General features: G+C 44.0%; 1 protein-coding gene across 1 annotated transcript in view; it reads left to right on the top strand.

Moving 5' to 3' along the window:
- The window catches only part of LOC117415940 (NUAK family SNF1-like kinase 1), a 39865-nt gene extending 27544 nt beyond the window's left edge, over positions 1 to 12321 (top strand). Inside the window, exons 4-7 of the mRNA XM_059027751.1 lie at positions 823 to 888; positions 4223 to 4342; positions 5999 to 6131; positions 6942 to 12321. Of these exons, the coding sequence (XP_058883734.1) occupies positions 823 to 888; positions 4223 to 4342; positions 5999 to 6131; positions 6942 to 8014 (1392 nt within the window). The 3' untranslated portion in view covers positions 8015 to 12321. The remainder of the gene's footprint in view (positions 1 to 822; positions 889 to 4222; positions 4343 to 5998; positions 6132 to 6941) is intronic.
- Positions 12322 to 15334: the final 3013 nt, after the last annotated feature.

Genomic DNA, 15334 nt, shown 5'->3' with positions numbered 1-15334 from the left:
ATTGGTGACACAGGAAGCTCTCACCATGCCGAAGGAATGAGTGGAATCCAGACTCCAGCAGAGGGGGAGGGGGGGAGTGAGCGTGTGTGTGTGCGTGTGTGTGTGAGTGTAGAAGTGTGTGTGCAAAGTTCCTTCTGGAACTCCAAGCTCTCATCCTGGGAAGACATTCCATGAATTGCTGAGCGTGTGAGAGACATCCATCATTGCTGAGCCGGCCTGGGACTGCTGCTCACTCAGTGCTCACTCGTCCTCCCCTTGGAGATGTGAGTGATGACCACAGACTTGAATTCAAATGAGCATGCAACAAGATCTGTTATCCTGTTATCATGCAAATAAAAATGAATACGGTCCTCCCTATCTAGGTGTTACTGATTCACTTTGATTCTAATTTGATTCTTTAACTGGCATGCAATTGGATCAGTTATCTCTACAGCAGGATCAATGTGAGTAAAAGCAGAAACAAGAACAGAACAGGCAACTAATGACTCCCTTTGAGCATCTTATTGGGTCAGTCAGTCGCCACCCTTGCATGTTCATTTAAAAGCTGATAAGAAACAAAGGCAATCAATAACACCGTCAAGGTACTGTCGCAAAACATCCCTGTTTTTTCCACATGCCTGCATCATAGTGCCTGAGGAATTTCAGATTCAAGTTCGGTTAATCGTAATACTTTACCACCAATCCTGGACTACAGAACTTCAAATAGCCATCTAATGTATGCACATATGTGCGTGTGTGTGTGTGTGTGTGTGTGTGTGTGTGTGTGTGTGTGTATGTGTGTATGTATGTGCACTAATGTGTTTTGCTTCTTCTGTGTTTCAGAATGGAGTGGTTCACAGGGATCTGAAACTGGAAAATGTACTTCTGGATGAAAACTGTAACATTAAGGTAAGAGACTTGTTAAAAAGGTTGCCAGTACTTTATCATGCGCTTACTATTCCTTACTGTGCTTTACTGCTATGATTTTACCATGGTGCGCTGTTAATAGAGGCTAACCCTGTATAGGATTAGTCTCAACATACTGAAAGCGAGAGGCAACTCATTATAACATGCAAGACACTGAAAAAAACTAAAAACCTCTGTCTAATTTTAGGACTCATTTTCTTTTGTACTACTACTGTCCATCTTCTGAGTAGAGGATTGAGCTAATGGGGGTAAATATGTTATCAACCCATTGCTCTATAAAAAGATACAAAGTGGAGGTCTTTCATTAAAGTTTCAAAATTGCTCATCGACTTGCCAAATAAATCCACTGCACACGATTCTAACATTGAAATTGTGAGCAGAGCTGTGCGTTAATAAAAAATAAATATCTTTCGAAAATGTCTTCAGCACCAGAAAAGGAGGAGCAGTCGTTAGTGGCTAGTGCTTGTTATAAGGGGGTCAAAAATAGATGATCACCCCTTTAAATTCCTATATGGATCAAAAAGTTCTTGCACTCTGTCCTGATGAAGTTATTATTATTATTATTATTATTATTATTATTATTATTATTATTATTATATATTATTTTTATACATTATACATTATTTTTACATACAATTACCCATTTATACAGTTGGGTTTTTATTGGAGCAATCTAGGTAAAGTACCTTGCTCAAGGGTACAGCAGCAGTGTCCCCACCTGGGATTGAGTCCAGAGCCCTAACCACTACTCCACACTGCTGCCCAAGTTAATCCCCCCAAATGCCATAATCCCCAAAACATCTGTGATATTGAATCCGAAAGGACGTGCCCTTCCTGTATGAATAATAACTTCGACAAGCAGCCCAGAAAGAAAGACAGGAAGAGCTGGGCATAACACAGGCAGGGACTCAGCCACTCTCAATCCCAGACTGAACTTGGAAAGCATCTGAACCAGCAGCGAGTGCCAGGGAGGTGAAGTAATCGCAGCTCGCATTCATCTCCCTGCAGGAAGATTTAATGGGAGTAGCGATAAGCATCAGTCTGTGAGGAAGGGAGGGACCCCGCTGTAAATGAGGCTCTTCCTGAGCGATGGCAAGGCAAGGGAGGAGGGAGGAGGGAGGGAGCGAGGGATGGAGGGGGTGTGTGTGTGTGGGGGGGGGGCGTCCTGCTGCTTGGGATCTGAATGCGGGTGTCACTCAGGGGCGTGCACTCTTCACAGCAGAGAGGGATCTGAGAGGAAGGACAGGCTCCCCGGAGTGGAGGAGCTGTTCTGCTGAAATAGGGGGGTCTTATGCACTTTTGTGGGAAGTGGCTATTACTGCACCCCAAATCTTGGTCCTTTACCATATGCTGAGAGATGATGGTGGCTAGCTTGTGAGAGCTGCTGGCCTGCTCTCTTTCAGTTGGCCATGCTTCATCGTACTGTTTGAAGTCCCTGGTTTTCACTGTGCAGTCCATGAGGAGCTCATTCACCGGTTCATACAGTGCAATGCAGACAGAGAGGCACTCAGATAGAGCCTGACATAAAGGGAGACACGGAGGCAGGCAGGGAAAGAGAACGAGAAGGGGAGAGAGAAGGCAGAGGACTTCCCTTCCTGACTCCCCATTCTTCAAGTCGTAGGCAAAGACTTCAGCCCTCTGCTTTAATCGCCCTCCCATTGAAAGGAAAAGCTCCCCGGAGGATACTGTTTATGATTCAATTAGGATCATGGAAGGTTTTTACAATTACGGCTTGCTGCACTTCCAGGAAAAAAAGAATTAGTTTGAAATGGAATATTATATAAATACACACAATGCATGATGTGAGGACATTCTCTGAATTCAAAACCTCTGACTCATAATCCTACAGGAGGAGAAGAAAAGAAAAACAAAGAGCAAACAGAACACATTCTAATGTGAAGCACAGCTTGTTTTGGAGAAGGAGAGGGATCTTACATTTGTTATCATTTAAACTTTTTGTGTACATCCAAAAACAACCTTTTCATTTTTTTCATTGTGTGTATATACACTGCTGTGCAAACGCCTTAGACATGTTGCATTTTTCTACTCTGATGCATTATGAGCATCAACAATTTTCTCAAAGCCTCCACTAGTGTTTTCTACTGTTATAACAAACTTGACTTTGCATAAAGAAGGAAAAACAAGAATGAGCAATACCTGAAGATAATATCCTTAAGGAATAGAAAGAAGACAAACAGAACCGGCAGAAGGCACAGGTGTCGTTGTCCATCAAATCAACAGTACGAAGATCACTCTTGAAATCAGGATTTGAAGGATGTGTTGCAGTAAGAATACCTCTGTTAAGAAAGGGGAACAAGACTAAAAGGCTAAAATATGCACAAGAACACAGCAATTGGACAATGGAACAATGGTCAAAGGTGCTTTGGACTGTTTATGGATGGACAACGACACCTGTGCCTTCTGCCTGTTCTGTTGTCAATTCAATGCTTGTCTTCTTTCTGTTCCTTAAGGATATTCTCTTCAAGTATTGCTCATCTTTGTTAGACAGCTTTTTGGGTCTTCCAGTCCTGGGTTTGTCAATTATTATTATTATTATTATTATTATTATTATTATTATTATTATTATTATTATTATTATTATTATTATTATTATTTGTTTATTTAGTAGACGCCTTTATCCAAGGCGACTTACAGAGTCTAGGGTGTGTGAACTATGCATCAGCTGCAGAGTCATTTACAATTACGTCTCACCCGAAAGACGGAGCACAAGGAGGTTAAGTGACTTGCTCAGGGTCACACAATGAGTCAGTGGCTAAGCTGGGATTTGAACCGGGGACCTTCTGGATACAAGCCCTTTTCTTTAACCACTGTACCACACAGCCTCCTCAATTATAGATGATGTTTCTCTGTACTTGTTGATTATGCTTCGGATAACACACCTTGAAACTCAAGTGATGCAAGCTGTTTCACTCAGTGTTTTTCCTTCTTTATGCAAGAAAACAGTAGTGGAGGCTTTGAGTAAATTGTTGATGCTCCTAATGCATCAGAGTAGAAAAATGCAACATGTCTAAGACTCTTGCACAGCAGTGTATATGTAAAGTACCTCCACTTTTCCTTGACAAAGGTATGTAAACATACCGAAATGTTGGGAAGTTGGCTTTTTTGAGCAAAAACTATATACATATATATATATATATATATATATATATATATATATATATATATATATATATACCCCCAATGAACACATTGACCATGATGTCATTAGAAAGCTATGAGTGTACACAGCAGCACTGATCAGTAGAAGCTGCTTGCCTGTGTGGAGGTGCCTAATCAGCTGTCCTGTCCGTTTCAGATCGCAGATTTCGGCCTCTCCAATCTCTACCACAAGGACCGGCTCCTGCAGACGTTCTGCGGCAGCCCCCTCTACGCCTCCCCGGAGATCGTCAATGGCCGGCCCTACCGCGGGCCCGAGGTGCGTCACCATGGCAACAATATAGCACCTTGCAAGGGATTCACTGATACTCCATATTAAAAAAAATCATATTATTTGAAATACTTTTTATTTAAAAACAGGAATTCTAGAACATGGTACACGAAGCACTTGGAAGGCAACACACTTCCGTTTGCAGGTTCCGTTTTTAGTGCATGTTTATGGGAGGGAGACTGTTCAGAACACATTTACTTTCTAAAGACTTTTTAAACAGGGGGAGGTTTATTGTGCTTGTGAATAATAACATAAACACAGCAGCCACAGTTTGGGTTACAGCAGGGGATCAGCAGAAAAGAGGGGAGCACACAACACTGAAATAATGTTTTCATGGAAAGGAACAGTTAATCCAATGACAACGCTCCGATATATTTTCTGATAAATAGGTTTGAATAACTTTTCAGGTTTTTTCTCTGAAAAATACCAGAATTATTTGTGTGCATGTAAGCTCTAAAATGTCGTAGGCAGTGACAGGCACTTAGTAAAACAATAGGAAGGTTAGCTTCACTAGTGCAACACGCTTCCCAGTTATGATATACAGTATGCTGGCAGGGCTACGAGGGGAATGCAATATCTCAGGTAAACAAGCCCAGTCCCACTGAAGAAAGCTTCACCTACAGCAGAGGGCTAGGGCAGGCTGGAATGCACACTGATCACAATCTGCTGGCAGCTGGGCTCCACACCTCAACTGATCTGCTGAAATATTTACAGATTGTCTTCTGCTTTTAGGCTTTCAGACAGCTCACTCAAAAATCACACAGGCAAAACAAAGTGGGTCACGCTGAACACCCTTCATATTTCACAGTATTGCGTCACATATTCCATTTATACCCGTGGGTACTGCAGTTAAAAAAAAAAATAAGACACGTCCAAACGCACTAAAATATAATGAAAACCATCTGCTGAAACAAAACCACCCAACAATACCCCTTATTATTATTATTATTATTATTATTATTATTATTATTATTATTATTATTATTATTATTATTATTATTATTTATTTCTTAGCAGACGCCCTTAAATAATGTGATATCTTATACAATTGTTACAAGATATCACATTATTTTTACATACAATTCCCCATTTATACAGTTGGGTTTTTACTGGATCAATCTAGGTAAAGTACCTTGCTCAAGGGTACGGCAGCAGTGTCCCTACCTGGGATTGAATCCACGACCCTCCGGTCAAGAGTCCAGAGCCCTAACCACTACTCCACACTGCCGCCCCTAATATTATTTTTTATTTTTGACATTTAATATTGCTTGCATAAATACAAGGTTATTATTATTTATTTCTTAGCAGACGCGGCAGGGCTGTGCTGGAGACCGCATGGTCCCCGCAGGGCTGTGCTGGAGACCGCATGGTCCCCGCAGGGCTGTGCTGGAGACCGCATGGTCCCCGCAGGGCTGTGCTGGAGACCGCTATTTAGTTTTGTCTTTTTGTCCTTCTTCTCCCAATCTTTCTTTTTTCCCTTGACATTCACTGTGGGTACCTTTGCAGGCAGTCTCCCTGCAGGGGTGGTTGTTGAGGCACATTGGAGCAGGGAGGCTCACAGTGCTGCTGCTCTTTGAGTATAAATAGAGTGCTTTAAACACTACTAGATGTGCTCACATCCTGTCTGTGCTGTGGTGATTGCAGGTGGACAGCTGGGCCCTGGGCGTGCTTCTGTACACACTGGTCTACGGCACCATGCCTTTTGACGGCGGCGACCACAAGAACCTCATCCGGCAGATCAGCAGCGGGGAGTACCGTGAGCCCACGCAGTCATCAGGTACTGTGGACTGTGCTTTACCATGCCGTACCCCACAGCGCTGTACCACAGAGCACTGTACCACCCAGACTGTACCACGGAGCGCTGTACCATGGAGCGCTGTACCATGGAGCACTGTACCACAGAGTGCTGTGCTGAGCAGCGCTTGCTTGTGCTTCACCGTGTTTTCACAAGGCTTGAATTCATTCCACTCACTGCCATACTATTCTTGCTCTCTTGCTCTCCCTTTATGTTTTAGATAGTATTGCTGCAACATAATACTGGTTGACTTTTCCATTCTTTTTTGGTTTTGCTCTCCTGCTCTCTCTGCCCTCCCTTCCCTACTTGCTGTCTTCCTGCTCTGTTTTCTCCCCTTCCACCCTTTCTCTCATCTCCCATCCTCCATATCTCATCATGCGTTCACGTTAGAGACTTAATAATGTTTAAATCTATTAGGAAACATGTTTGTTTTCAGGTATGTCAGTATTCTGACCCCCGTGATAAGATGAGGTTAAAAGCTCCACGCTCTTTTGTATAGTGGTTAAGATGCTCTCTTGCGGTGTGCAAGGTCGCTGGTTTGTGCCCAGCCTCTGCAGATTGTATTTTTCTGAACTGTAATTGTAACTCACAGTTGCAATCTTGGGAGTGAGGTCTGTGATCTCAGGGGTTCTTGGTAAAATAAATAGATACATTGATGAAACCCCCCAGTGTTAACTCGTCACTCGTCTCTCTCTCTCTCTCTCTCTCTCTCTCTCTCTCTCTCTCTCTCTCTCTCTCTCTCTCTCTCTCTCTCTCTCTCTCTCTCTCTATACCCTCCCATTCCCTGTCCAGATGCGCGTGGTCTGATCCGATGGATGCTGATGGTGAACCCGGATAGGAGGGCCACGGTGGAGGATATCGCCAACCACTGGTGGGTGAACTGGGGCTGCAGTCGCAGCGTGTGCGACTGCGATTCCCTGCGGGAGGCTGGCTCCCCGCTGCTGGCACGCTTCATCGACTGGCAGCACCGCTCCTCCGGCCTGCAGCCCGAGCTCGAGAACAAGCCGGGCAAACCACTCACGGCCGCCCGCCAGCGCTCTGTGCGCAAGTCCAAGAAGGAGAATGACATGGCTCGCTCTCTGGACGATGAGGACAAGCCGGGCCTGAAGAGACCCAAAGGCATCCTGAAGACCAGGACCCCCGGAGAGCAGAGCTCCCACAGCACCGGAGCCACGGAGGCTGCCGTTTCCTGTCAGGAACTCGACTCCAGCTCGACTCTGGAGCAGGACAAAGCCAGCGGGGCCTCGCCGCCGAAGATGGCGGCTGGGAAATCGACCACCATGCCCAAAAAGGGCATCCTCAAAAAGACCCAGCAGCAGCGGGAGTCGGGGTATTACTCCTCCCCCGAAGGCAGCGAGTCCTCTGAGCAGCTAGGGGGTGGCGGAGAGTCCCCCCGAACTAACTCTGCCGCCAAGAGAGCTCTGGGGAGGAAAGGGATTCTGAAGCGGAACGGGAAATACTCCACCACCGGCACCCTGCCAGCCATGGCTGGAGCGGGAGAGTCCTCTGCTGAAGGCCCTAGCTCTCCCGGGCTGTCCCGGAGCTTGAGTCGCCCCTCCAGCGTGGTGAGCGACGACAGCATCCTGTCCAACGAGTCCTTCGACCTGCTGGACTGGCCTGCCGGCGTGGGCTCTGGAGCAGGGGGGGGGAGGGCCAGGATCAGGAGCTGCGTCTCAGCAGATAACCTGCTCCAGGTGGGGGATTTTGGGCGACTCCAGGCCGCACCGCAGCAGCACAGGGGGAAGTTCTACCGGGGCGGCCGGCAGCTGGAGGGGGACAGCGGCAGCTTCTCCTTGCTGGTGGACATGGACGACATGACTCAGGTCTACCAGCAAGCGCTGGAGATCACTGGCAATCTGACCTAGCCATGCAGCCGAGCACCTGGGTGGGCTGAGGGGGTAGAATGACGACCGGTAGATAGCTGGGATTTTCTTCGTTTCGTAGCGCATCGAGCCAGTGTTTCATCTGCAACTCACAGTTTGAAATCTGTTCTGAAGGTTGCAGGTTGAAACTACAACTGTGACCAAAAGTTTTGCATCACCCTAGAATGTTAAGATTGAGACTGAATTAAAAGAAAAAACTATATGAACATACTTTCTGTTCATAATACAGTTCTGTAGGGTGATGCAAAACTTTTGGCCATAGCTGTACAGAAGCGACATAGTTATTATTAAACCGCTAAAGATGAAAAGGGTGCTTTTTTGGTTTTCTGTTTAAACAGGAAAAACAAATGGTTGACTCCACAGAAACACGTGATTGCAACCAAGGGTACTAGCGAATTAAAACAGTAGGGAGTAGTTTCTATTATACTATTCCTCTGTCATTCCTTCCATGTCCCATTTAAAAGTTACTAGGGAATGACAATGAAGCAGTGAGTAGTTGAAGAGAGGCTTTTACTTTCTGTAAAGAGAGCAGGAGAAAGGGATATGAAGAAAGCAGGGAAGAAAGGGGAGATTAGGAAGTCAGCCAAAAAGTTTGGATCAGTTGGGGGCTGAAGTCTTCTGACCAGGGAGATGGATGAGAAGTGGCTGAGACCCCCCCGCCCCCGGCTCCTAATCTGTAGATGTCATGTTGGAATCTGGGTCAGGTCAGGGATCACATGACTTCGCTGGTTGGGAACCCCAGCCAGCATTAGTGTGCTGCTGGTCTAGACAGCTCTTTCCTTGATGAATGTCATTTAAAACCGTGTAATCTAAGTGCTGTAACACTGCAACCTTGAATTCCACGTGTGTGGCTTTTGTGCTGTCGGAGGCATTTGTGTTCCTCCCTCCCGTCTGGCTGTCTGCTCTCTCAATATGTATCACCTTGCAGAGCAAGACATGCTTCAGAAACAGCAGGGCGGAGACTCTGTGGCCTGGACTGGACAGCATAGATGAGTCCTTTACATCAGAGTGTAATAGATAAAAAGATAGGAAAGCTGGGGATTGAATTAGAGTTAGCTGCTTAGTAGAAGGGTTGTGGATATGTTGAAGGAAAACTGCTGTCTTATCTGGGAGAGGGCATGAGGACTCTTCTTACTCACCACTATTTATCTTTTATCCCTCTTCCCTCGCTGCTTATATACCCATTGCATGTATACAACCCCTTCCACTATTACACAGCTCCTCCTATTCTTGCATTCAGCGAATTGCCTTTCCCACTCATTCATAACTCAACCCATGCATATACTGACATAGCCCCTCCCCCTGTACATAGCCCCTCCCCTTTGCATAACCCCTCCCACACACGCGTGACATACTCTTGCCATGCCTCTTCCGTTCCCCCGAGTGCCTCTCCCGCTGCAGGCGAGGTTGTTGGAGGAGAGTTGTGGAGCAGACAGGATTGAGTAATGTAGTAAAGTATGGAGCAGAGCAGTGATATGGTAGAAGGATTGAGCAGGTATGCAGTAGGTTTGTTGTTGTGTTAGTGAAGAAGCAGAGCTACCAAAGAAAAGCTACTAAGTCCTGTAGATGGAGGACTGTATTACCAAAGTCAGGCAGTTCCTATATACTCTGTGAGCTGTTGGAATCTTCAGGCTTGGGGACTTGGTTCTACTTGATTTAATGAAAGTCTGCAGTGATATTTAGACTACGTAATCCAGCCATTGTCGCTGCCAGAGTAGTGGCGGGGTGGAAGTAATGTATGTGCACAATATTTATACCAAGTAACCCGTATTATCCTAGGTAGCCTTGTGTAGATTGAAGCATGTGGGCTTGTGCTGTTAGCATTATGTGGGGAGCAGATTGAGTCCTGTCAATACCAGGTGTTGTTTTTGAATTTAGTAAGAAATCTTTTAAAATCATGCCAATTTGATATTCTGTAGGCCATTTCACAGCAAGCTAAAGGGCACTGGTATAACAATAATACATTGTGGTGGTGTTGCATGGGAGCTGAAACACAGCCTTCTTTAAATAAGACAGGAATTCAAGTTTACTGAATGGGACCCGAATGGGCAGCACCACTGGTTACAGTTTCAATGCAGGTGTGCACCTTGTGTAACACAGTGCAGACAACTGGGTAACACGATAGAACACGGGCAACCATTCACTGGTGAGGAAGTAAAAGGTCATTAGCTGCTGAATTCTAATGAAGTAATCATCAGTTTAAGAGCAAATCCACACATACCCTTATAAAGGTTTCCCATAGTAAAAGCATAGCAAAGTGTAATAAAGCATAGTAAAGAATAGGCACGCATTGTAAATTATAGTGAGGTGTGGTAAAGCATAATAAAAACATGTCAAACCATGGTAAATGCATAGTATAACCATAGGAAAAGCATGGCAAAACTGCAGAAAATACAGTGCAAAAATACAGCAGTAAACCTTTATAAGCGTATGCATCTGATTAGTCTTGTTCCTACCTATATTCTCACTGCAACTCTTAATCGTGTATGACAAGTAACATCCACTGCACACCTTACCTACAAACAAACAAACAAACAAACGATCAACGAGCACACGAACAAACAAACAAACAAACTGTGCTTTCTGCCAAACTGGAAATAACTAGAAAAAGTAAAAAAGAAAAAAGAAAAGGAAAAGTTTACTGGATATTGTTATTATAGTATTATTATAATATGTTATTTAATTATTATTATTATTATTATTATTATTATTATTATTATTATTATTATTATTATTATTGTTGTTGTTGTTGTTTTTTCTTTGCCGTGTTATTATTATTATTATTATTATTATTATTATTATTATTATTATTATTATTACAGTAATCCGTCACATATCCGACTGTGATGGGACCAGAGTAAGGGCGGATATGTAAAAAGTCGGATGAATGAATCCTGTTTTAAATACCATTATACACAGCTATAACAATTGCTATATTCAAACAATTATTGTTTGAGATTCATCTTTTATTGGGGAGCTCCCCTAAATAAATCCCTTGTTTAGAAAGATACAGGGTGTTAATGCTTGTGACAGAGCAGCCGTCTGCCGTGTGGGTGCGTGCATTCGCTGCTGAGCGACAGGCAGGAGATCGAGACAGAGGTTGAAGTTGTTACACCCCGCAGACGAACAGGATTTATTTACATATCAACACACTCAACAGCTCACGTGACACTACCAGCAATGGCAGCGCACAGAGCACATACAACACAGTGTATGACAAGTTTGGTAGGATCTACAAGCTCTGAACTAATCTTCGCTGTTCAATAATAAACTAACGTGGCTGATGAGGTTTATCATGGCAGATAAACAGTTAGGGCGGCTATGTGACGGGCGGATACGCGACGGATTACTGTTATAATAATGTTTGTTTTTTAATAATTGTATTTATTGGTCTTAAAGCCATTGGGTTTGGTGTACTGCTATGCTCTGTTCTGATTTCAGTGTGCCAAGCTGTGCAGATGTGACAGATGTCAGAGGAGCGGCACGGCCTGGCTGTTAGAAAGCAGGCTTGGGGTTAAGGGGGAGGGTAATGTTGGAAAGAGCCCCTGATCAATCCAACAACACGGCTGTATTCATAAGGCATTACCCACACAGATTAATGCATAGGACTGCAAAGCATTGGCCCAGTGCGCTAATGCGGTATGTACTGAATCATTTTCACTATACATTCCTGTATGAATTACCAGTGGATATTAAAAAGTATATACACAAGTGCCACCTGCTGGACGGTATATGTATATACAGCAGCCATGCTTGGGGGTCATTGTGCTCCACAATGTGATCCTGGCTATAGGACCCCCTGTCACACCAAACTGAGGGGCTGTAGGGATTCGGGACAGTTACTGGCTGTGCCTCCTCTCTGTGAGTATTGTGTAATTCCGACACATTTTGGGTCCCCTCTGTACTGTGTAATTGCTACATATTTTGGGTCCCCTTTCTATTGTGTGCCAGCTACCAACTTTCTTACCTGTTCCACATTGTGGCTACTGACTGTACTACCAGACTTGGCCAACAGAGCTGGAAGATAAAGAACATGTTTTGAATTAGTAAAAAAGTAAAACGTCAATAATGATCTGCTGTGGCCTTTCTTTTTAAATGATTGATTAAGAGAATGTTGTAAACGGGCATTTTAAATACAGGAAGTTGTATAACCCTTGGTTTGCTTCCATTCTTTCTTTGGCTGGTGTCTTATTTTATTTTAAAACTGTGATTAATAGTGCTTTAATAGTTCTGTTTTTTATGTTATAGGAAAATCTAAGATTAGGGAAATCGATAAATGCTGAAATTGTGCCTGTGTGATTCATTTGGAGTTACCACGCTATCCGATTACCCCAGATCTCATTCTACCTGTAACACACACATGTATTAATGCAATTGTTCTCAGCGCACACAGTGTTAGTGAAAAAAAGAATTAAAGAAAGCAGTGCACTCAGTGATAACGCTTATCTACTTGAGCACAGAGATAAGCTGCAAACAACGAGGCACAACATCCATTTACCAACACAGAAAAATAACTTTCCATTCGTAATAGAAACAGCTTCATCCTGACCATTTTTTTTGTTTTTACACCTCCTTGTTTCTTCAAGAAATACCAAATCAACTGCTTATAGAGTGTGTAGCAGGGTTCCAGATAAATACAGCATCACACGTCCCCACGTGCTGCTACAACTGTTTAAATAACACACCTGACATTTTAAAATCCAGCGTCACACGTCCCCACATGCTGCTACAACTGTTTAAATAACAAACCTGACATTTTAAAATCCAGCATCACACGTCCCCACGTGCTGCTACAACTGTTTAAATAATGTACCTGTCATTTTAAAATCTAGCATCACACGTCCCCACGTGCTGCTACAACTGTTTAAATAACATACCTGTCATTTTAAAATCTAGCATCACACGTCCCCACGTGCTGCTACAACTGTTTAAATAACATACCTGTCATTTTAAAATCTAGCATCACACGTCCCCACGTGCTGAGACAACTGTTTAAATAACATACCTGTCATTTTAAAATCTAGCATCACGCGTTCTCATGTGCTGCTACAACTGTTTAAATAACATACCTGTCATTTTAAAATCTAGCATCACACGTCCCCACGTGCTGCTACAACTGTTTAAATAACATACCTGTCATTTTAAAATCTAGCATCACACGTCCCCACGTGCTGCTACAACTGTTTAAATAACATACCTGTCATTTTAAAATCTAGCATCACGCGTTCTCATGTGCTGCTACAACTGTTTAAATAACATACCTGTCATTTTAAAATCTAGCATCACACGTCCCCACGTGCTGCTACAACTGTTTAAATAACATACCTGTCATTTTAAAATCTAGCATCACACGTCCCCACGTGCTGCTACAACTGTTTAAATAACATACCTGTCATTTTAAAATCTAGCATCACACGTCCCCACGTGCTGCTACAGCTGTTTAAATAACATACCTGTCATTTTTATTTTCATTGTTAACATCCTGACAAAGTCTCTTTCAAAGCTCTTTTCAAAATGTCCACTCTAGTGCACTGGGGTTTGAGATCCGTCCTGTAAATCACTGAAGGAAGAGCGATTAAAAAAAACAAAAAAAAACATAGCAAGTGCTCTGGCTTTTCTGTTCCGTACCACATCATGGATCGTTATTGCTGTGTTTACCTGTTTGACAATGTGGGCAATAATCCTTACACTATCAGTGTACTAGAGCGGACATTTTGAAAAGAGCTTTGAAACACACTTTAAAGTTATGAGTGTAAAAAGTTGTCAGGATGTTAACAATGAAAAGAAGAATGACAGGTACATTATTGTAGGAACATGTTGGGACGTGTAAAGCTATATTTTTTGCAACCCCGCTACTTACTCTTTAATGTAATCAACATTAACTTGTTTTCTTATGTGCATATTTCCAATGAGAAATGAAGGAACATCAGTCACAGCAGGGGTGTTGCTAGCATGCTGGTTTGTAATAATTCTCAATAGTATCACAACGGTTCGAACCGTCTAGTGCACTTCCAGTTCAATCAGCAGCAATGTCCCAGGATGCCAGGGTCCCAGTGCAACACTCACTCCAGACCCGCTGTGTTGCTGTCGCTGGCTCTGCTGTGTTTGGCTGATGGTTGGGCTAGGATTTCTTCAGGGTATTATCTGAATGGTAGTTGTTTTGGACATTTCAGCCAGGGAGGGGCACCGTTCTGTAGGAGAGGGACTTCAATGCTCCCCATTGTTCCCTCAGACAGTTCCTGTTCTGTGTGATTGGGACCAGGTGCTGCAGAACGAGGAGCCTGCACTCTGCTGTGCAGCATACGGAATTCAGCCCCATCCAGCATGGCTATGTAGTTACTGCTCGGCTCTGTCTGCTACCGGACATTGCTACTTACCTGTGTGTATCTGTGCTTTATCAAGCTTAACTGTGCTCCTTTAGCTTTTCCTTTTCCAGGGTACACCACATTAAACTGATAAGGAGTGTGTATCTGCAGCATCATCGTTCTCTTGAAGGAACGTGGTCTGAGAAGCTTCCACTGTTCTTGAGTTACTGTGCTTTCTGTGTGCCCGTTCCTCATGGAGGTCACTGACCCTCATGGAGGTCACTGTCACACAGGTAAGCTAGGTTACATTTCTGTGTGTCTGTCCCTCATGGAGGTCAATGTCACACAAGTAAGCTAGGTTACATTTCTGTGTGTCTGTCCCTCATGGAGGTCACTGTCCCTCACGGAGGTCAGTGTCACACAGGTAAGCTAGGTTACATTTCTATGTGCCCGTCCCTCATGGAGGTCACTGTCACACAGGTAAGCTAGGGTACATTTCTGTGTGTCTGTCCCTCATGGAGGTCACTGTCCCTCACGGAGGTCAGTGTCACACAGGTAAGCTAGGTTACATTTCTATGTGCCCGTCCCTCACGGAGGTCAGTGTCACACAGGTAAGCTAGGTTACATTTCTATGTGTCCGTCCCTCATGGAGGTCACTGTCACACAGGTAAGCTAGGGTACATTTCTGTGTGTCCGTCCCTCATGGAGGTCACTGTCACACAGGTAAGCTAGGGTACATTTCTGTGTGTCTGTCCCTCATGGAGGTCACTGTCCCTCACGGAGGTCAGTGTCACACAGGTAAGCTAGGTTACATTTCTGTGTGTCCGTCCCTCATGGAGGTCACTGTCACACAGGTAAGCTAGGGTACATTTCTGTGTGTCTGTCCCTCATGGAGGTCACTGTCCCTCACGGAGGTCAGTGTCACACAGGTAAGCTAGGTTACATTTCTGTGTGTCCGTCCCTCATGGAGGTCACTGTCACACAGGTAAGCTAGGGT

Source organism: Acipenser ruthenus, chromosome 7 (assembly GCF_902713425.1).
Source record: "Acipenser ruthenus chromosome 7, fAciRut3.2 maternal haplotype, whole genome shotgun sequence".
Taxonomy (NCBI): domain Eukaryota; kingdom Metazoa; phylum Chordata; class Actinopteri; order Acipenseriformes; family Acipenseridae; genus Acipenser; species Acipenser ruthenus.
Note: the sequence above shows the minus strand (reverse complement) of the source record. Positions and strands in the feature narration are given on the sequence as shown.